The sequence below is a fragment of the Monopterus albus genome, unplaced genomic scaffold (assembly GCF_001952655.1).
Source record: "Monopterus albus unplaced genomic scaffold, M_albus_1.0 scaffold5.1, whole genome shotgun sequence".
Lineage (NCBI taxonomy): Eukaryota > Metazoa > Chordata > Actinopteri > Synbranchiformes > Synbranchidae > Monopterus > Monopterus albus.
The window spans coordinates 3,382,567-3,406,620 of record NW_018127885.1 but is presented as its reverse complement, the minus strand read 5'-3'; the positions used below and the strand labels follow the sequence as shown (position 1 = coordinate 3,406,620).

The 24,054-nt window shown below is 40.0% G+C and overlaps 1 protein-coding gene across 1 annotated transcript; it reads right to left on the bottom strand.

The window, feature by feature from the left end:
- Positions 1-57: 57 nt before the first annotated feature.
- Positions 58-23,575, bottom strand: b4galnt3b (beta-1,4-N-acetyl-galactosaminyl transferase 3b). Its single transcript, XM_020613479.1, has 20 exons — positions 23,040-23,575; positions 20,446-20,495; positions 20,256-20,339; positions 15,343-15,438; positions 14,581-14,671; positions 14,361-14,461; positions 14,200-14,267; positions 11,000-11,078; positions 10,768-10,834; positions 10,425-10,559; positions 10,160-10,269; positions 9,163-9,263; positions 8,674-8,741; positions 7,535-8,570; positions 6,274-6,533; positions 5,701-5,854; positions 5,538-5,610; positions 5,291-5,444; positions 3,893-4,019; positions 58-1,799 (listed from the first exon to the last, which is right to left on the bottom strand). The coding sequence occupies exons 1-20, from the start codon at positions 23,173-23,175 to the stop codon at positions 1,688-1,690; spliced, it is 3,102 nt and encodes a 1,033-aa protein (XP_020469135.1). The 5' UTR covers positions 23,176-23,575; the 3' UTR covers positions 58-1,687.
- Between the last annotated feature and the right edge of the window lie 479 nt (positions 23,576-24,054).

Genomic DNA, 24,054 nt, shown 5'->3' with positions numbered 1-24,054 from the left:
ATTTAAAAAGTACACTGATTTAAATGAAACTGAAGGTAAACATTTTTGGAGAAATTTATTCCTCAGAATTGTCAAGGCAGTGTAAAATGGTAAAATCTTCCCTGAGAGAAGAGACTCCAAAACCACAGAATAAGGCAGAGGTTAACTCCCAACATAAAAACAAGGATGAGGTATATCTAAAAACAAGAAGTACAGGAGATGAAGAGTGACAGAGGAACACAGAAAAACATTTGAGCCAAAACAAAAATTTTTTTTTTCCAGATTTACAAGAAAAAAAGATAAAGCATTATACAACTCTTGGCAGTGTTTATAAAATAAAACCATCATCATCTGACATCAGACCCGAATTGTGTTGTAAATGTGAAACAGTTCAACATATATTAATTTGAAATGAAGAAGAAATGCACAAGTTTGTTAAACCGGAATGTGAATGACCAGTAAATTGTACCATTAGTCATAAATAATAAAACAATATGATAAATACACAAGATCATTTTCACCCACTACTTTTCCTATCCATTTTACTGTATTGACAGCAAAAACAATTAACTGTTAAGCTTCACAGACGGAGTCAAAAAAATAATTCATGCATTTGATTCAGCAGGTAAATCAATAAAAAGGATATTTGGACATGACCACATACATAAATTACAGTAAAATCAGGTCTTGACAAAAATGGCCCTCAGTGAAGTATTTAGACAGATTTTCAGTAGGCTGCCATGTTCAAAACAAAAGTTTCTGCACTACTCAACTTTCAACTGCTATCTTTGCATGACAGTATAGAGGTTATTGGCAGAAATGAGAAACATTCAAAATTCACACAGTAATGCGCTGGTTCAGTTTTCTGATATCTCATCAGTGTGAACGATGTCAAGTCATTTTTGGATTTGACTGCGTTTCTTTTTCTTATTTAATCAGTTTTCAAGTTTAAGGCTCTTCCTGATTCTGTAAAAACAGCCCCCATTACCTGAATAACAGTCACAGCAGAAGGCACTAATAATATAAATGAGGACAAGTAGGGAAGGTTTCCTAAAACAAACAGATTGAGGTACACATGCAATGTCATTGTTTCTAGAAAAAGAAAAATCCCACAAATGTTGCTAAAATAAATATGAAGTTTTTCATAATTTAAAAGATGAGAACTAAGGCTGTGTTTTCCATATTCACAATCTGGAATCAAATACAAAGACTTAATTTAGTCACAAACTAAACTTTGTTTTTTTTGTTCCTGCAGTGAAGACTCATGTGCAAAGCTTGTGATCTTTATGATAAAGGACACTTGTATGTATACACCCCCTAATTTATGTTTCGTCTTTGGGCCAGACCAGTTCCTTGCAGCCAGTAGTGCAGAACATCACGGTCTCAGCCAGAAACATGATGTGCAACATTATCTTCATTTATAGTCAATGGCACTTGTCAGCCAGTACCCTCTTAGTAGTCAGTACATCCATCGAGTCTATTATTAGCATCTCCTTAGCAACGACCTTCACTGCTGCCACTTGTCATTTGCTGTTTTACAAAGCTTGAGTGAATGAAGACAGCATCAATCCTATGTATGACAGGTCAGCATCCTGTATCATTGTTTTTATTGGTCAGCAGGTATTATGATTATGTAGCAGGAATCAAGTTCCGGACTTAAAGTGCTCTGGTCACGGTGGTTGTCATGGTGCACCAGTAGGTGACAAGGTCACCTGTGGCTGGGTATCACCTGCCGGTTCCACATACCACGTTTAGAGTGATAGTGGTGGTAGAAGTTCCGCAGGAAGATCCTCTCCACTTCCAGTCCTGCCTGGAAGATCCTAGAGAACAGGAGAATTTGTTTACCTGTGTTTCATTTTTGTCAACCTTCAGAGCAGGTGTTTCCAAACCTTTTATGTCACGATATCAATAATATGTTAAATAAAAGAGGCTTACTCTCAATCTAAAACAGTTACCTGTGTTATGTTTAGTGCAAAGCTACAGATACTAACTGTTAGGTAATTTCTTAGTCAGTGAGATATTGATTAGATACTTGTTGTATAGGAATGTTTAGTGTAGCCAGGATGTCTAGCTCAGGCTGTTAAATGCTCAGTTCATTGTCATGAGTTCTGCAGGCTGCATCTAGGCCAAGGTCAACTAGATTGAAGAGTCTGCAGGCAGGATGAATATTGTTATTAGCATGATATGTTCAGCCGTAATCTTAATCATAATATCTTCCGAGGCTTACTGTTCGGACATGTCCCTGAATGTCCTGTATGTTTTTAGATACACACCACTAATCAACAGCCACACACTTTAATTTTCTCCATGTTTTGACTACTGCTCTGGTCAGCTGCCAAGCTGGCATATCAGGTGACGTCACGGTTTGACGTTGCCTGTGTAGGATGGGGCTAGCCCAACCAAGTGATTAAATTGTATAGGCTATTAGGTTCGGGGCTTTTTTCATCTTCCGGGCTGCCTGCGCGCAGTACTGGAGGTGGAAGATGCCTGGACGTGTGATGTTAATTTTGCCTGTGATCCTTTGAATAAACCAGCACGGTTATATTTTTTATATATCCAAGTGGTCTACGTCGTCTCTCAGAGTTCCTGGTTGAAAGAACTGGGCAGTATCTTTCATAACTAACTAATAAAAGTTAAGCATGCATTTCTTTTGTTCAGTTCAAAATTCAAAGTGCCTTAAACCTGCATTTAGTGATGTTTCTGCTCCTTGGGGGCAGTTAAAACAAGTTGTGAATGACACCGACACATACTGCACTCTACTAATCAAAAGTTGGGACACATGTTCCAGGTGAAGTGAATGTCTCCAAAATGTTGCCAGTTGATATGGCAAACCTAATAGCAAACAGTCTATATACATATCCAGTAGTTATGGAGCAACAGTTTTCATCTGGAGTCGTTCTTCTGGCCACCTGAGGAATGTCCAATATTCATTCTTCTTTTAGGTCCTATTTTGGCCTCTAACAACTCGAGGGCTCTTCAGCCACTAACTGCTCCACTATGTTAATACTAGTTGCTAGCAGATAGTGTACAGCAGGTTTTTAGAGCCTTTTGCCCCCATACTGCATCGAAAATCATAATATGATAAACCAAACAGTAAAGTTTCAGGCTGAACAGCCTAACATTGAGCTGCAACACCATAAAGCTGAAGGGAGCTGTAGATTTAGGTGATAATTCTCCTCAGGTTTATCACTTCCATTGTCACAGTTAAAACTGATACATTTTGAATTATAAAAATATCAATTTTAGCCACTTTAAAGTTTTGGATTTTTAAAATCTCACAGATGTGTCATTACGTATTGATACTGTTTTTCATTTCCTTCTCAGCTTGAAGCAAGTTTTTCAGCAGATACATCATTATGTATTAACAGCAAAATCATGGTCAGTGCCTTCCAGCAGGTATTTAGAAATGCCATTCCTCTTTATCTCTATCTGCTACAGTCAGTGATTACCCACTTTTTCCAGAAGTACAAGATGTCAGGAACATGCATGAACTAAACTCAGTACATGCAAGACTGGCCATTATCAATGTCAGTAGCAGCACTATGGCAGATATTTCTAGTCATTCCTATTGACTCAGTGTGACTCTTTATCATGAATGCTTGAGATTGCTGAAAATGCCAGCTTGTAGATGTGCTGCTGTTTACTAGTTGCAGAGTCAAGACCTTGATGAAGGTTATAATGTTGAGGTTTTTGTTGCTAGTGATGTGCTGATTCAGCAAGGTATGTTATGTTGAGACTAGAAATGTAAGGAAGTTTCTGCAGACGTTTTCCCTTTAGTTGTTAAAAAGGCTTAAGGCAAATTTTTCTAATAAAAGTCAAAGGAATGAAAAAGTGGTGAAAATGAATCAAAACTAAAACCCCAAGCATCTTGAGCGTCTCCATTAAGTGACCTTTAAGAAAGAGAGAATCACACCTGTCAAGGAGCTCCCAGTCCTCTCCTCCCCAGCGGTCTCTGAATTCCTTGGTGTTCATTCCTCCCACTGCATCCAGATCTGACTTGTAGATTCCCAGCAGGCCAAAGCCATTCACCTCCCAGTAACCTGCAAATGCACACAACTCTCACATTTTCATTCAAATTATGTTGCAGTGGCTACATTTACTTCAACCTGTTTTTCATGAGCTACGTCCTACATCTCTTTATCTTGCATGTATATGCCTCAAATACTGACTGTGCAACAGAATACGTCTCATCGGGACCTCTGCCTTTGCTTTAAGATCTCATTGTTATGATTCAGGCTCGGAATGGACCCAGAATGCAGACCAAGACTAGGAGGAAGCTTAGAAAGTCTTTATTATAAAATAAGGATACCAAAAAATTAAGGTGGAGCTAGGAACTGGGAGCTGGTGGTGGTGGGTGTGGCTGGAGCACCAGGAACAAACAGGTAAGTTGAGCTTGACAGGAGTGGTGGCAGCGTCACTGGGGAGTCAGGAACCAAAAGCAGGGAATATGGGACAGGAGACACACCAGCGACTCTGGGAGATAGAGGAACTCATAGGTAAGGGGACAGAGTCAGGGGAGTCGACAGCGTGCGGACGTCGTCAGGAACAAACCAGGCAGGAATGAGGAACACGGGAATGAATGGTGATTTCGTACTGGGGTAAAGCTGGGGCAGGCGAGATGACGCAGGGAAGGAAGTAACCAAAATAAAAGCTCTCAGAACAGGAAATAAAGCTGAACCATAACACTCATTTTTTTATGAATTTACACCTGCCACATGTTACTAGGTGTAGCCAGAGGAGACGATTTGTCAATTGATCAAAGACGCCAATGAAAAAACAACATGAGCTTCAGGGTTGTGGCATAGTTTCCTGCCCATGTCTGGAGTCACACATCTGCTTGTCTAAGACTGAATCCCTGAATTAAAAAAAATAAAATTGAAGAGTAGGCTTCCTAAATAGGTCAGTAATAAAATAAAAAGGAGGGAAGTACTGATACAGAAACATTTGAACATCTTATCTGCTCAGTGTGTCCAAATGCATGCTGAGATGAGCCGAAAAAGAAAGCTGGGAATGGCAGTTAAAATGGTTAATCTAAACCAGAGTTCCTCATATTTCTCATCATTGTCCATGACATTGTCCATCTTCTCTCCTCTGTCTCCCTTGTTGCTGTATATCTAACAAAGCTCATGTGCTTATGTCAGTTATCGCATTGTTCTTAGCTGAGACAGAATGGGTGCTTATTTATTTTAAAACCTTCTGATACTGATGACTCAAGTTTTAGTTTAACACCAAAAAAAAAAAATTCCGCTAAAGGAAGTACTTTCAAATTTACAATGTACAAAAGGAACCGTGGATGTATTTGTGTATCTACCTCTGGCCTCCAGTGGTGTTGCCCCGCAATTCAGCCTCATGACAATAGGAGCAAAAGCCATGTGACCCTCCACACAGTGTTTCCTGATGGTATCAATGATGGAGGGAGGGATGTGGATGTGAAGGTCACAGAGAAACACTATGCTGTGGTTGTCCTGAGGTAGAATGAGAAAATCAATTTATTATTAGTGCTTATGCACGCAAGTTCCTCTTGGTATTTTTTTGCTGGGTGATATTGCACTACTCACATCTACAAGGTCGATGCCTGCTTGCAGACCAGCTGAGCGCTCAAAGTTTCCACGTAGCTTCACATACTGGTACCTGATCAGTTTCAAAGACATATAGTATAGACATATCTTGTGCAATGAGCTTCACAAGTTTGTATTCAGTGTGGAAGGGAGGCCAACATACCTAGGGAGTGAGGATTTCTCTAGAGCTTTCCTCACGTCCATGTCAGTGCTGCTGTAGTCAGTGATAATGAGGTTGAAGTTGGTGTCTCTGGTTTCTCTGAACAGTGTTTCCATGTCAGCGATCAGCTGCTGCACCCACCGAGCCTGGTTTTTCACTGAGGGAGATGTACACACACACACACACACACACACACACACACACACAATACTATAATGAGACCCAGCTACAATCAGCTCTCTTCACTATTACATTCACTATAAAGAGTACTGGTAATACCTGTTAAAACTGAATTGAATGGGCCTCTTATCAGGTGATTTACATTTTACTTTTCAAAATCTTTTTCCTGCACACTGGCTACCACCCAGCACATGTTGTTCTAAAAATTGATTGACATATTTAAATATCTATTTTTAGATAATGAAACCATGACCAGGATGTTGTTTTTAGATTTTAGCTTGTCAAATGTTTGACTTCAGTTGTTAAATATCACATATCATCATCATGAAAGCAAACAGCAGAAAGTGGTGAGAGTAAAGGCTGAACTCAGCATGGTTATAGGTGGATGTACAGTACCTGGGACTATGAAGTGGACAGTGGCAACAGGATTCCAGTGGAAGCCCACTGGGTTACACAGCACCGGCTCAGCTTTTGGCTGTTGGAAACCAAAATCCCTGCTGCGTCGCCCGCTGAGGCCAGTCAAAACGTAGATGTACTGAGACAGACGCACCAGCTGGCCATTTGGGCGTCTCAGCTCCAGCTCCAGAAGGTAGCGACTGCCCTGGTACCCATCCACACGCTTCACCACGTTAATCACTCGTGCCAATGTGAACTCCCTGCAAGGATGCAAAGCATCAAAAACACATAGTGACATGCCTGCATAGCTGTGACTGTGAAATCTATGCATGTGATTGACTTGCTATTTTAACATAATGGAAGTATATTTAATTCAAAAATGCTATACACTCATTCAAAACAACTAGAAAAGCATTTTTTGCAGAATAACTTAGCTGTTATTTTCAAATGTTTTTCAGCGTGCAAGAATGACATACCAGCATCAATTTTTAAATCAGGTCTGTAGTTCCCTCACCTGGGAGTTCTAAGATATTTCCGGCATGTCACAAGGTGATGAAGAAATTGAGAAGGATGGAAGGAGAAGAGCATTTTTGCTACTTAAAGCTATCTTTTAGACTTTAATAGTGCTTTTTTCTTTTTGTGAAATGCTGAATGACTTGTCACCACAGGACTCTAAAATTATTTAAATTAAATAATCTGACAAGAGAAAATCACTCTGGTTAATCTGACCACAACTTAAATATATACTGTAAGTATATGGAGACCTCTATTATTTTAATTATCAATTAATCAATTATTTTCACAATTGATTATTTGTTTGGTCTATCAAGTGCCAGAAAACTGTGAAAAATGTCTATTGTAAGATCCTGGAGTCCATGGTGAGATTTTTAAATGTTTTGTTTTACCTGATCAGCAGTGAAAACACACTCAAGATTATTATAACAGAAGTGAAGGAAAATCTGAAAACATTCGCATTTGTAAAATCAGAAAAAGTACATCCCAGACTTTAATGAATAATTTATCAAAATAGTTATCCATTAATTTTCGGTCATTACACTAATCTAATATTTGACTAGTCACTGCAACACTACATACACTCACCTGTTGAGTTTAATAAACACAGATGCTAAGGTGGAAGTGTTTCACTGAATTTACATACAACTGCACAGGTGTACCTAATAAAATGGCAGGTGAGTGTATATTCAATCTGCTTCTCATGATTCAGGTGATGCACAGGCACAAGTGCGCATGCAAAACTGACCCATGGTGCTTTTCATTGAGTCGGTCCATGAAAGCCTTGACCATGGGCAGAGCATCACGGGACTGGAGCCGCAGGTTGCCAGAGATGTTGCATTGCAGATCGATCGAATCTGAGCGCTCTGCCTGAAGGTCCAGATGGCTGACCTGGAAGGTCTGGTTCCAGTTGATCTCTGTGTCAAACACCGGTGCAGGGGTAATATCCTCATCATCTTCAAAGTCTCCTCTCGGTCCCCATAGAGAGTCTCTCTCACCATCCTTGGTGACTCTCCTGTTCTCAGCCCTGTTGTAAAACTCGTGAAAAATGGGAACAGTGAAAAATGTGTTGGCAGCTGGCTGCTGCTCCGTTTGTCTAGTGAGAGACATCACCTTCTTGGATGCTGTGGGTTTTATAGGCAGAGGAGTATCCCTCCCTGAGGGTTGACGCTTTGAGCGTTTGGGTTTCTGAATTTGGGTATGGTTCCCTTTATGCAGACTCTGTTTAGATGTGAGCTGCTCTGATGGGACTACTGGTCGTCCCTTCACTTTAAGCTGGTCTCCGTCCACTGGTGTCTGTGGATTTGCCGCTCCTGGTGTCACGGTAGTCTTTACTGATTTTATCATTCGTCTCTTTGCTGGTCTTTTTTGTTTTGGTTTTACCCGTTTTACTTTTTTAGCTGGGCCGTCTACTGTCAATTCTGTTCGTTTTTGTTGCATGTGCAGGCGGTGTTTTGAGACTTGTGTTGTCACTGACAGCATGGGCTCAGCTGGTTTCTGTGGCTTTGGCTGAGGTGCTGGGACACTGTCTTGACCTGTACGTCTGTTCAACGTATCTATGTTCTGTCTTATGTAAGAAGAATTCAATGTGTTGTTAGTTTCTTGCATGACTAAGGAGAAGAGTTTACGCCCACGTCTCTGAGTGTAATCATTATAAAGATATCCATTGTCTAGTAAAAGTGTGTCATCTATCTGGTCAGGCCTGGATTCCTTTTCTCTTTGATAGGCTTCATTGTAAACCTCCTCCTCATCTGGGACCAATTTTCTCCCATGGAAACCAAAATCTATAATTGATCAGAAGCAGAAACAAAAAAGCAGAGTTAAATGGACTGACAATACTGTACAACCAACCCAGCTTGTTTAAAGAAAAGAGAAGTTAAAAAATACCTCTGACTGCATCTCTGTTCCCCTGCATATCGGAATGGTCTAGTCTCATGTATCTGGAGAAACCAAACCTGGAGACAAGAAGACAAAACAAAGTTTGCAAAAATTTAGTGAGAGCTAAAGTTACTTTACTTTGAGAACACAAAAAGAAAAATAAACAGTTTGATCTTCTGGTGTGTAAATTTGTGTAAAATGTAATTTGTCAGTAGAGTGAAGCACCCTGTACTGGTAACGGTGTGAACCTTTTGGAAGATGTAGTTTGTGGCGCTGTTGAACTGTACTGTGTTATACAAAAAACTGAACTTTATCACCTTCATGAAGTGAGGATTTATTGCAGGACTGCTTTATTAGTCTGCAGTTTAAGCAGAGGTACCTAATAAACTGCCAAGCGAGTGTATGCATTCCCAATTAGTATAGGGTAACACAGTTTGCCTTATTACTTATGGATCTACAGTATAATTTATTTTTCATGTTTGTCCTCAGAGATCTCACATCTTCTTGTAGTAGGAGCTCTCAGGGTAGAAGCAGCTGTCCTCTGTCTCCATGTGTGTGAGTCGGGTGTAGTCGTAAGGGTAGATGTAGGACATGTGAACCTTTGAAGATGAAATGAAAAAACATGCTGTTACTGTTTGGTGCTGCAAAGTGATGAATCATTAGATATGGTTAACTAAAGGTTAACCACAGGGCTCAAGCAAGTGTGTGCAGAGTTTAGAAAGCAAAGCAGAACAGTGTGTTTTCGATCCATATCAGATTTCATAATTGATGTGAAGCAAATCTCATATTTAAATGACATCCTAACTATAATAATGCCCTATTTTAAACAAACTGTCCAATATTTTGGGGAATATGTTTATTTACTTTCTTACTGAAAGTTAGATGAGAAGATAATTATCAGTCTTGCATGTCAAATACAAAGGTACATCCTGCAGCGGGTTAGCTCAGCTTAGCCTAGAAACTGCAAACAGTGGGAAACGGATAGCCTGGCTCTGTCCAGGCCAAATGGAACCAACCTCTACCTACCTCTAAATCTCACCAATTAACATGGCATATCCTGTTTGCTTCATCTGTAAACATAATAATACATGAAATTGATAGGTTTTAATGAAGGTGTTATGTGCAGGACTGTTTCTTGGCTAGACAGTGACATCCTGGAGACGCAGTCAAAGTGAGGTTGCCAGACAACCAGTAGAGACTCCAAGAAGTCAATGTAAAGTAACAAAGCCATGCTATTTTTTTTTCACTAATGGCTACAGATTGCCTTCACTCCCTATGAATGAATAAGTATTCCTCAGCACAAGTGGAACAATTTTAAAAACCACACACAACAGGGCCATAACAGTGACATCTTGTTAATTTTTGAGAAAACATGCTTTACTTCCAACACTGTATTCAGGGGCTATTTTGTGTGTGAATGCTGAATTCTGACAAAAACATGTGAGCTGGAGCCCAACCAGTAGACTTTTAGGTAAACAAAATTACAAATACATACAAACTGCAGTCCTTGGTAGCGGAGCAGATGGAAGTCTTTGACTGTGTAGCTGGGTTTGTACAAGCAGTCAGGCAAAACCCCTTGCAGGAACTTGCTGTTTATCAGCGGCACTGGAAACAACACAACAATCGGAGGCAAAATTACCTGTGCATTCACTTAAAATTACTTGCACAACACTTGTATCCGGTGTGGTAGGAAATGGAAGTGCGAGTAATGTGCTGTGTGGCCAAAAAAAAAAACAGAGCAACACACAGATGTCTCTTACCCTGGTAGAAAGTATCTCGCGGGTCTTCTCTCAGTATGTCTGCTGCAGCATTGTCTTGCTTTGTGGGGGTGTGTTGGTAGCTTGCAGCCGTCTGTGGTATGTGGGCAACATCACTCATCAACAAAGCAGACTCGTCTGTTGGGTGAAGCCAAAGGGCATAGCATAATAGAAGTGCTCTGTATTTAATGTACAACAAAACCACTGTTTTGTTGTGCAGTTTTTAGACACATAATAAAGGCAGTCCTGAAATATGAGATACTGTATAGCAGAGATTTACTCTGATCACTATATTAAGATTCATTGAGTAAGGTGTTTTCAGGCAACAGGGCTTTTGTGTACTTACCAACATAGAGGGAGATGTCCTTGGATTCAATAACCATGAACCTGAAGCTCTGATCCAGGAGCTTCCACTGTGTGAAAACAAACACAAAGAACTGCACGTCTCTTCCGCTTTATCACTCACATTGCACATAAAAATGAGCACAAAGATGACATGAGCGCTGGAACCACAGAAATTTTAAAAAGTGACATTCTGAAGACATTTTTGAGACTTTGTGCTGAGTGCAGCTACTTACTGCCACCTCCACGTGATCAGTCCCTTTGTCATTCTGCTTGTGGATGACTTCAAAAAAGTACCTTCTCTGAGCAAATAGCCTGCAAGACAGTAAAAGTTCATAGTTAGTGCTACATCATAGTTATAGCCAAATCAGACACCACCATAACTGTTCCATCAAGAAAGACGCTATTTATTTGTTCTCTATTAATCAGGGTAATTTTGGGTACTGCACAAATTTAAAATTAAATCATCAGATTCAAGTAAGGGTGGGGGATGCCAATATAGGAAGAGTTTATGAAACAAAATTTTTAGGTATAAACATGATGGAAATGCGATGGATTAGCTGAAGCTCATCAATAGGGAGCGCCTGCTCACCCGGTGCTTTACAGACTGGCCACCAATCGAAGGGAATTTCAATATTTACCTACATCCTCGTTTTGTTAGTTGCAGTTAAGCAAACACGCAATTCGCTAATTCATGTTAGTGGATGAGTGAGACTTGTTTAAGTATTTTCCTTCCACGCTAATGATGATTCATTTGAATGACTTTAGGTGTGAATTTTGACTCACGGGCCATTGAATACAGATAAACAACAGGGTGGTTCGTTTTAACATCTATCCATGAGCCAATTTAACGATCATATTACAATTACATTAACTGGGCAGATAGTTTTGTTCTGACCTATTGTACATATGTTATTTGTCTGTCACACACACACACTCCTGCAAACAGAAGTATATAAAATGTATTCACACACTGTTGGAGTGAGATGAAATACACAAGGATTAAAGGCACCCAACACCACAAAGTCACATCACAAAATGCCAAAACAGTCAAAAGTGCATTCATCAGTCTACATGAATTAAATCGATCGTTTCATGTATTTGTTTTATACAGTGTGGCTCCGATGGCATTAGTACCCCTGCAGAGGCAGATCATGAGGAATTGTTTAGTGTTAGGCTGTACCGGAGATCTTTGAGTTCTGAAAATCATTTTCGAGCTGAGGTTAACAATTGTTTAGGTCCTTTTGATGAAGGAAAGCAAAGCAACAAATTACTGAAAAAGTCTAGTTTGTGTTGGCCGCTACAAAGTATTAACTTAAGGGGGCTGAATAATTTTGCACGCCCAATTTTTCAGTTTTTTATTTGTTAAAAACGTTTGAAATATCCAATAAATTTCGTTCCACTTCATGATTGTGTCCCACTTGTTGTTGATTCTTCACAAAAAATTACAGTTTTATATCTTTATGTTTGAAGCCTGAAATGTGGCAAAAGGTCGCAAAGTTCAAGGGGGCCAAATACTTTCGCAAGGCACTGTAGGTATTGGATACAGGAAGTGTAATGATATTATCATGATATTATTGGTATATTTATGGGTGGGATATGAATAATTTATTGTATATAATTTGGTTATTAATTGTGTAATTGTGATTTCTGGCTAGAAGGAATGCAGTGATTCGGGGCCGCGGGAATTTAACCAGTGTAGCTGTTTAGCTTAACACTTGAGTTGGGTTAATCATAGTTTGGATTATCAGGGGTAGAACTAGATAAGTATTACTTCTTTCTACTCCTTTGCAAGCATGTAATGATCATTTATCATCATGAGACATTTTTTTTCCTCTTTTCTTTTTTGGGTTTTCTCTGGTTGTTTTGAGGTATATATTGATTATGATTTCTTTTCCCTTATCTGTTTTATTATATGCTTGGAATTAATAATAATAAAAAAAAAACACAATCCACTGCACTCATGGTTCTATTTTGTATAGGCTTTGCTCTCTAAGGCTACTCTCAGGCTATCATGCACAACACTGAAGAAACTTTTCACACCCACCTGTTGTGTGGGTCCCAAGTGCGTCAGCCATAGAGTATAAATGATGATGAGAATGTACAATCTGCTGCCATTTTTTCTTCAGTACTGAACACAGCTAAAATTACAGTAATGACTGGTATTGTAAATACCAGTGACTGGTTCGGACAGATCACTGAACTGATTTTGATTGTGACACCTATAAGATTTTCAGCCCAGTACAGTAAAACACACCCACATTGTGTGACAAAGCTTTCCAGCATACCAGCAATAACTATGTAATAGACAGGGTAGTCTAGTTTTTCCCCACATCTATATCATGACGGTAATGCTGACTAATTACCATAGAAATAGTTCTAGATTGGATTCCCAGAAACGCATATGCAGTTTTACATAGAAATGCTTATGCTTCAGTTAGATTAGAGGCATTGGTTTGATGTGGTTAAAAGCTGTGGTGTAAGCTGTAAGTACTCAGTTTGTTTACTTAAGTAAAGTAGTAATACAACAGTGTAAAAATACTGTTCCTGTTTTTGTAAAAGTACAAAAGTATTAGCATAAAAATATTCTTAAAGTACCAAAAGTAAAAGCATTCATTATGCACAATGGCACATTTCTCATAAATGTATATCATATTATTGTATTATATTTACTGATGCATTATTGTATACATTGCATTTAATATTGCAACTGGGAAAGATGAGGCTTACCTACCTTAAATGCTTTCCCACCAAGCAGCAATAAAGTCTTATGATAATACTGTTTTTTGTTTTATTAATCTGATTCTGAAATGCTCTGAAATAAATGCAGTGGAATAAAAGGTACAATATTTACCTCTGTCTGTCCCTCTATTATACAACTGTTTTTACAGGCTGACTAGTCGGGATACTTCTAAGATATATGGGGAGAGTTAAGTCCTGAAAAGCTATTTGAGGTTGAGCAACGGGGTCCTACATGAACACAAGTTAAAGTTAGCACAGTTTTATTAGGACAGATTTCAGTCTCTATTGTTTCAGAAGTGCTCTTCTCATTAGTTAAGTGATTTAGCGGGGGAAAAATGATATGACATACAATACAATATGTTGGGGCAACAATCTCATGACAGTTGTTTAGGTTGTTTATGTTGCCTGGGGGAGTTAACTGAATCTGACCAAACTACACCCACACAGTCCTGATGAAGCATATTAGCTGTGTATATGGGGGTTAAACCTTAACATGCAAATAAAGACCCTCAAACAGCTTACTGAAAGTGTGACAGCAAATGACTGACTGAAGTGTAAGACTGAAATGATATGGTATTGAAAATAGTTGTCCATAACAACTACAGAAAGACATGTACACAAGCACAAAGCCCTCTATGTTATGCTCTTCCACTCACACTGTTGATCTTGGCTGTGCATGCGACAATAAACTCACCTAATTGGTCTGGATGTCTGACTGGCATACTTTTCAAATTCACCTGGAGCTGTCCACTCACTGCCAGTCTAGAAAAAGAAAACCCATGTTTAAGCTAAATAGTTCAGTGATAAGCAAGAGAAAATGAGCCTCTGCCAACAGATGACAGACACATACAGTACCTTTCCAACCCATGCCAGTAATTGTAAGTTGAGCGGAGAGTCGTCCGTGCTGAGCCAAAATTCAGAGTTGTCATCAGAGCTCAAAGCAAGCACAAATTCTCCTGAGACACACAGAGAATAAAGTAGACAAAGATAAGATATAGAGGGAGATACATGACACACGTGTACTCAGTGTGGTCACAGACAAGAACTCAGTGTAAAAGTACAGCAGAAGTTGTACCATCAGTAAATGGATGTAGGTAACCAAATATCCTGAGGCCATAGTTGGTCCACTGAGGAGTGACAGCCAGGTTCTTCACTGTAGTCCTGGACTGAAGGAGCAAAGAAAGGGAAACACAGAGAATGAGCTGTGATGTTGACTCAGTGAAACCCCATCTCGAGTCCAAGGACATGAGGACATAACATGTGGATGTAGAATTCACCTTTCAGTGAAAACAACTGTGTGTGTGCCTACACTTGTGTCAGAGTGTGTGCTAAAATCTCTTCTTTGCCTCATAAAACACCCAGTTGCATTTCATTCTGCTCAAAAATTATAGCAGCATTCATAAAAATAAAACATATATGACAGAGTGTATGTGACAGCCCGATTTTCCTTTGCTGTAAAGCTAGATAAGAAAAGGTTTCCACCCTAAATCAGATATCCATCACTTATACAAAAGAAAATTCCTTATCTTTGTTTGTTGAATGGGTGTAAAAGATATCACTAGTTTCAGTAAAAGTTCTGAGCACTTTCCTATATGTTGAAATATCTCATGAACTAGAAACAGACTATATTGCTAAAAAAATTACGACACACCATACCAGTACATACTGTGAAGAACTGGGCTTGGTGACTTGAGAAACTAAGAAAAATTCTGCAGTCCTGCTGGCAGCTACAGTATATGAGGCAGTAGGTAACATGCTCACAACTGCTGTGTATCAAATCAATACTACATACTGCTTCAAAGCAGGTTTTTAGTGAACTGGGAAGATACAAACTCACATGAGGATACAGTGGGTAGTGCAGGTTCTTGCGAAGTTCGGCTACAGAACTGCCACACCAGTCCTCAAAGACGTGCAGATTGGCCTTTCCTTTATACTGCAGAGAGAGAGAGAGAGAGAAAAGACAGCAATGATGATGATGATGCTGGAAGCACAACAGTGTTTGTGTTGCAGCCATTCAGCAGTGAGACAATTACCTGGCCACAGGACTTAGCCAATTAAAACCAAAAAAATACATGTCCTTAGATACCCACTTGACAACGCAGTGACAAGATTACTTGCTTCAACTGTCACCTGGTTTTTCCTGTGTGTAAAGATTTCTAACTTAAAGAGTAAGTTGACCCAAATTACAAAACATTTCCTCGGGTTCTAAGAAGCTGAGGCACTTTTTTGAAAGAGAAACCTGTTGTTGTTGTTCTTTTAATGTAATTTCTCAGGAGGTTTGAAAACCACAAACTAAATGCCATTTACCTAAACTGAATGAATGAGGCAGCAGAAATCAGACAACTGTCAAAATCTTAGCAAATAAAATCAAATATCAGAGCTTGGTAGGTATAGGACATTTTATTGAAACTCAATGTATTGTGATACAAAATGTCACAAAATGTGTCTCTTTGTCTAGCGATATACATCTTGTGGTCTCCATACACCAGCGAGTTCACATTTTTTGTAAATAAGTTAGCTTAACAGAACGTAAGTCAATATATCTGGTTGTTCTTTACATAATTAAATCAGTGCTAGAAAAGGGGAATAAAAGGAATAAAGTACAAGTATTCCACAGCTAGTCATACATTGTCATTGAATTTTTAATTGTATGGTGATTGAATTGAATCGTACACACACCATATCTTGCATCGAATCACATCAACAAAAGGTCATATCATATCCTCACTAGAGCTTGGTGAGTAAATATGTTTTCATTGTTTGACTAAGCTGATCTGTATGCTTGAACAAGTAGAGAAGTGGATCACAGAAACTGGACAACAATAGAAACCACAGCCAGAATTCTCCACCCCATTTATCACTGGAGCACATGTAAATGAAGAAGCAGTCGATTTTCAGCACAAGCCCAGATCCCCTGTAAATATATACCTCTGTGACATCTGTTAGGGAGGCCATGTCACCTGATCTGTGTGGTTGACTGCAGAACATGGGGCAGAATACTGCAGATCAGAGCCAAAGCCTAAGTATTACCAGTCTAATACATCAGACTTCATTAGTGGTCAAGCTAAACATTGCAGCCATCAGCACAGCTGGTTAATCGTTAGTATGACCCAAACTCTGAGGTCCAGGCGAAAAACTAAAATGACGACTCAAGGTACTTATTGGGCTCTGTGCTGCTTGTAATCATTTAACAAGCCTCTTTTCCTCCGTTTTGTCCACAATCAAAGTCCACTTGAGTCTAAGGAGCTCATTTGATGTCGAGCTCAGTCTTATTTTACTGCAATCACTTGTTTCCCTTCCAGTCAGTGTTATATCTGTGAGAGTTGTGCCATGTCACTGAGTTCTATATTCTCGACATGCACTGAGACTTCAGCTTGCACTGTGTATATTCACATCTACACCTTATAACTATTTTACCACTGCATTTACAACATTACTCATGCAAATACCCTTCAACTAGTTGGATTAAAGGAGTGGGGAAAATAGATAAAGCTCAACTAATATGGTATTAGTATTTTTTTCACACTGCAGGTCAGGACAAAAACTAATCAACAAAGGAACCTATAACCTTTGCCCTGATCTAGGCAAGTGGAAATAAAAGTTTCTAATGCTATGAGTGGCCCCAGGAGCAGAGTAACCTCAATAACTGTGAAATGGAAGAAGCTTGAAACCACCAGGCCTTTTCCTGGAGCTGTCTGTCAGCCAAACACCCAACAAGGAGGAAGTGACCAAGAACCCAGCGGTCAGTCTAACAGAGCTTCACAATTCCTCTGACAAGTCCTCTGCAGGGATGAGAGAACCTGCCAAAAGCACAGCCATCTCAAGCAGCTCTCCATCAGTCAGGCCTTCATGGTAGAGTGGCTAGATGAAACTCACTGTGACCAAAAGGCATATGGCCGGACACTTGGAGTTGGCATGAGAAAAAAAAAGATTCTCTCATCTGATGAGACACAAATTGAACTCTTTGGCAAGAATTCCAAGCACTGATCATCGCCTGCTAATACCATCCCTGCAGTGAAGCACGCTGATGGCAGCGTCATGCTTCTAGCAGCAGGAACAGGGAGACTGGTTGAAACTGAGGAAAGAATCAATGCAAACAAATAAAGAGGTCCTTGTAGAAAACCTGCTCCAGAGTGGAGGCGACCTCAGACTGATCCAATGATTCAACTTTCTGCACAACAGTGACCTAAAGCATACAGAAGGGCCAAGTCACTGACACTCTTTGGGAAGCCCAGAAAAACAAAAAAATAACATCTGTTAAGACACCTGAAGATGGCAGTTCAGATGCTTTCCATTAAACCTGACTGCATTTGAACCTGCTACAAAACATGGGATAAACCGTTCAAATTCAGGTGTACAAAGCTTGTAGAGACTTACCCAAGAAGACAGCTGTAATTCAAAGGGAATTGTAATTCATGAATTCAGGATCTGAATACTTATATAAATAGGTGGTTTGCAAACGTGATTATGATGCACAAAACTCAGATGGAAGGCAGGAAGTGAAAACCAATGAAGAGATGGAGTCAAGTCCGTACTGTGCTAGTTGAAAGGATATTACAGGAAAAGGTATAAACAGAAAATCACACGTGGGATGTGAGCCTCACGTTATGGAGTGATTTTTCAACAGAATTAAAAAGACTGCCCTGCTATCAAGGCATACTGTCTTGTGCATAGACATTGTGTGTGGTCCTGTGAATTAACCTAGCAACATTCAATGCACGGTACCTCTTGATGTTAACTTTACAGTCATTTTCATAATGTAGGTTAGCCACTCAAGGTCCAGTGACACCATGGATGTATTAAACGCTGATCAGCGCAAAACAGGATGGAGAAGTCACTGCAGCTGCACAGCAGGGTACCAGTTAGCTAGCTACATAAGTGGTCACCGCACAGCGGAGCATGAGTCCACTCCACTCCTCCCAGCCCCAGACAAAGGTTTGCAAGCCATTTTTGCCTGTTGTATCAAAGTGGGTTCCCTCATCAATATACATTTCTCCTCAGTAACTTAACATGAATTCAACCTTATCCTAGACCCAACCACTGATGGTGGCATCAAGGGAAACAGTGGGAGAAATCAACAATACAGGCATTTTTCAGTTAATTTCTTGCACTCCTATGAACAATTAACTTTCAGTACTCAAAAGCTTTGTCTGCTTTTCCTGTGTGAACGATTTGACCAACCATAAATTGCAAACTACAGGCATTTTAAGAGATTGTGATAGTGCTACTTATGTAGAAAACCACTTCCTGCATGTCAAGTTTCAGCAGTTTTTCACAACTCACAAGGTACTGAAAAAGTTTGAGGTTCATTTAACAGGTATGGACTGAGTTGCTCCAGGAATGTGAATAAAGATACCCGTGGTGCTCAGACAAGAACTAGGGTTGCCAGGTGGTAACAGACTGAGGTCTCTTCCTTGCAGTGTCTCCCATCCAGGTACTGACACAGTACAGCTTAGCTTCAAAGGGAGTATGAGATGAGGGACACCCTGAGGGTTGCTTGGTTAAGCAGACTAGGTGACAGATGACAAGAAAAACTCACCAGCAATCCTCAAACAGGTCCCACTGGATTTTATAGGAATTAGAGAAAATATCTAAGAAAGGAGCAGCTGTAGATGGCACTAAGTGTCCTGAACAAACAGGGAAACATCAACAAACAAACAAACAACAACTCAGACATACAGTTTGATTAAGCACCTAAGCAAAACAAACACAGTCCTCATCAGCCAGCCACATAAAATACACAGAGGGCAAACACACAATGATGGTATGCAAAGCCAGTAGTCAGAAAACAGGCACCAAAGTAAAAACCTGGCTCAGTAGCCGACCCACAGCACAGGATAAACAGGCAAAGTCACAAACATGCAGCAGTTCTTGGCCAGGAAACAAGTTACAAGGAAAGTTTTCAAATCTCAAACCGAAGATGGCTAGGACACACAGCAGCACAGCAAGTGGCAAGCACTAGGCTGGCAGAGGGTAACAGGCACAGTATGGGTCTGGTGACAGGATTTAAGGTATGAACATGAGATAACTGGGTAGCATTTCCAGCAGCAAGTATGACAACCTGACATCTGAACAGGGGCGGGAAAACTGGTTATATGGGCAGAGCAACAAGCCACAGGTGATTTCAATGTGGCAGGTGCAGCAGATCAGCTGCCCCCAGCCACACCAGCCAGAGATGAAAGCAGAGTCAGAGAGTACCCTGGCCTGAACCCAGGAAGTGGAGCTGGTGAGACAGTAAAACCAGGAAGTATCTTCAAAATAAGACCCTTCAACAAGGGGTGAGACAATGAACCTGACACGCCACAGCAGCACAGTCATGTGATGTCATATGCAAACCACCTGTGAGAAACATAACATTTTTTTTGTAGGACTTAACTCTAATAGGGTCTAGAACTTTGTGAATCAACAGGTTAGACAAGAGCTTTTAGAGTGCATACAACATCCAAAACAAGACTAATATGCCAACGACACAAACATAATCACCGAGACTATTACAATGTTAATGTGAAGTTTGGTTATAATGGTTACAGTAACAGATACTGTAAACATGAAATATGAGGTGCAAGCAACTGGTCAATGCACAGCCCTGCTTAATATAGTGGAAATATGATGATGCCAACACAGAGCATAGGAAGCTACTAAAGCAAACAACAAACTGCACACAGAAGCAAATGCACTGAGCTGGGGGGAAATGGGCAGGCCCAGGCAGGCTAGTCAGATTAAGAATGTGAGCACTGTGAACACACACACCTCTGGTTTCCAGGGTTGTGGAGTATAGCTGCAGCGCCGAGCAGCTGAATCCTCCATATGGTCTGGTTGATGGTCCCTTCTGACCTGGAAAACACACATGACTTTAGCTTGATTTCCTCCACCTCTGTACACAGACTCTTGCATCACCATATTTTCTATTACCACTTATTTTTTCATGCACTGTCCTTACCCCTTCATTAAACATTGTTCTCCAGCTGTTTCCATGCTTGTAATTCATACCTGGGGAGTGAATGAAAACAATTAGAGCAGTGTAGGACTGGCAAATATGCAAATAAGCAGCAGTTGTCACATTTAGGCAACACTGTCACTTGGCCTCTTCTACTAATTTGAAAGATGTGACTTGACTAGAACATGGAGCAGGTTGTACTGGCTTTTTATTATCTTGTTTGAATAAAATGCTAATCCAAAATCATAATGTGGCGTAATCTACTTTGTATGGGTGGTGCCCATTGTTGTTTACATCTGTGAAATCACAGGATGAAAAAGTGGCTCAGCTACAACCACAGAAAAGCAACCGCTTTTGCAGTTAGGGCATCTGATCTCTTTTATCCGAACCTGAGTTTAGGCAAACGGGATCTTTATCTTATTGATTGAAATATTTGTTGACCAGGTGTAAACAGCTGAAACATAATGCAGAGCCAGCATTTAATCAAAGCTTATGTGTAAAGATGGCATTACTCTTTGCAACCCAGCCATGTGTTTATATGTGATGTTTTGGGTTGCAAATTATTTAACATCTGCTCCTACATGACAATAAATAAATGAATAAAAATTATAATCAGGATGAATTTGAACACATTTCAATCTAAAAGTCCAATGAAAAACAACTACTCCTGAAAATGACTTAAGCTATGCAGAGCACCATCACCTCCAGTCTCATAAATGTAACTTGCTTGATCCTTGACAATAAGTCTCAATATACAGTAGGCATTGCTAAATTTCCAGTCTTTCTTATGCAAGATGCTTTTCTGATGCATTTCTTCTTGGCCTATGCTGCATGAACAATGAAGCCCAGTGTGTCAACAGAGTCCCACCCTCTCCACTTGTTCCAATTCAGCGCTGATGACCAGTGATTGTAATTCATCTCGGTCACAGTGTTCACTATGGCACGCCTATGCTGGCGAAAATCTCTGGGACTCTGGCCGAGCATACACAGAAATATTGCACCTTGGATCCTTACATCATCATTCAAATGACAGAGCAGTGCGTTTTTAAAGAGGACCTTACTGTTGTGTTTTTATGAGCTTGTGGTGTGAGTGAGTGAAATGGGGTTACAGGGCTTGCGAACTCAAAGTCTATCATTATCAGGGTGCAGATCTCCAAACACATACCCTTGAGCCACAAGGGCCAGTTTTAGAAACACAAGTAATTCTAGAACAGTGGTTAAGAAGAGAGGAGTATTTTTATCTTCCTCCACATTTATCCAGTACCCTTCTGCTATTGCCTTTCTTCGAAATATTCACCCCAGCACCAATAATGCATGTGTGTTTTATTTATTCAGTCATCAAATTAGTCATTTCTATGTTTGGTGAAATTCCATGACAAAGAGCTGAAATGTTTCAGTTGATTGAATAAAACTTTAGAGGGTTTCACTTTCCACAGAGAGCACAAAAAATACATCCAGCCAACAGGTAAGCCCTTTTTAAACACTGAGTTTTTAAGCTCCTAGTGAGCTATTCAAATGACTGAAAACATGCATCATTGTTTATTATAGAAGCAGTGTGAGTGCTACATTGGGCACAACTCCCTTCATTTTAAATAACAATCTAAGTTTCAACTGTTTCACAGCTTTTAAAAACTCTTCACATCAGCTGCTACATTGCCTCCTGTTTGTAACATCATCTTCTGTTACCTGGACTAGCTTCATGTTATGTATGCTATGCATTTAACAATACTAGATTAGGTTTCACTCAAGGAATGGGCAGAAACCTGCTTGACTTCTCTAGCAGGTTTTATGTAAATTTGCATCGGTAAAATGACACCAGATGGTAAATTGAAGTGTAAATAAGGTAAAAGGCAGGATGTTTGGTTTCCCAGTGTGAGACTACACTTCCTTCTGACCTCCTGACCTCCCCCCCACTCGCTCTCTCTCTCTCTCTGTTTCTAAAACATACACACACTGTACTTCTATCTTTGTAAGGACATGCATTACCTAGCCCCTTACCCTAACACTTAACCATCAAAAGTAAATACCTAACCATCACCTTTACCCTAAACCTAACCTAAACTTAAACTGAACCCTAAAACCAAGTGTTAACCCAAAAAAAAAAAGGTGTTTCACAAAGTGAGGACCGGCCAAAATGCCCTCACTCCGTAGCAAAAAAATAAATAAAAATATAAACAAATGATTCCAATGCAAATTCATCCAGTGTCATTCGGGCAAATAAAAGTAGAACCGCATATATTCCTGCTAATACTCACATATAGACTTACAGAGAACATCTGAAGGTACTTCATAACGCATTTCAGTGATCTAAAGATCTACTGAGTGTCCAGAAAAACAGAAACTAGCATATTCCTTTGATATATGTTCTCTTTATATTGTTAGGCTGTTGAGCCAGTTGAGAATCAGAATCAAAATAAGCTTTATTGGCCAAGGAATCTGACTCGGGTACAAGGGCTCTCAATGTGCTTTATAAGGCAAAAGGAATGTTGTAAGGAATGAAAATAAAAATAATCATTTAGCAGTTTGTTTATTATTATTTGTACGTGCGTTTTCCCTCAAGTTTACAAGACAGTTGTAGACTAAGACCTGTCACTTACCGGTATCACTGCTCCATGCTGTTATAGCAGCTATCTCTTGGTAGACGGCCACAGCTCCGACCAGCAGAATCACCCCGAACAGAACATGTTTGCCATTGCGTCGCAGTTTCTTCGTGGGGAAAAACGGCAATAGCATCTTGGCTCTCGGGCATAACCTCGTCCCAAGTAATTCATCGGTTGGGTCACTTTCTTTGTCATCAGTAGGGACTGAACCCTACGGTGAGCACGTCCTCCAGCCAGCCCACCGCTGTTCCTAGTGGGTGTGCACTACCGGTGCCTTGGACATCCCCAATGCGCGCGGCCCCTGGTGGCAACTTTCATCCCGCGAAAAATTCCCACAATAACCTAGGGTAGCCGCTGAACTCTCTCGACCATTTAAGACTTTAAAGAGCTTTACCAATGTTGATTTTTTATTTATTTACACCGTGCGCCTTGCTGCTTGTCCTCACCCTGTTCCTTCTAATCCCAAATAAAGCGCACACGAATCAGTGCAAACAACTAAGTAAACAGTGAAATCTCACACCAGCCTCTCAGCTCACAACTCTATGAAGACAGACCAAAGGTAACAGAAAGGAAGCGGTACAGCTTTGCCCTCAAAGTAAAAGCATGAATATGTCACCGGGGCGAAACATTTATCACTGATGCATGTGCTCTCGGATAGTCGTTTTAAAATTCATTGGAGTTAATTTATATTAAAATAAAATACCTAATTACATTTTATTTTGTTACGTTGTAGTAGACATTTTGACATGTTTTTCGTGGCGTGGTTTATTTTGAAATCTAAAACCGGACTCACAGTGATAACGCTAGCTTGAAACCACTCGCACTGAGAGTGAAGGGAGGGGTAAATACGGGCTTCACCCATAGTCTGAGATTTAACAGGTAGCTGCATTTACAAATAGACTGTACAATGTTCCCCATATGGGATAGTAGCACATTAAACGTGTCATATAACCTGTAGGCTACGTGTGAGTATTCATTTTCCCCTACAAGTGTGATTCAAAACTCGTCAGAA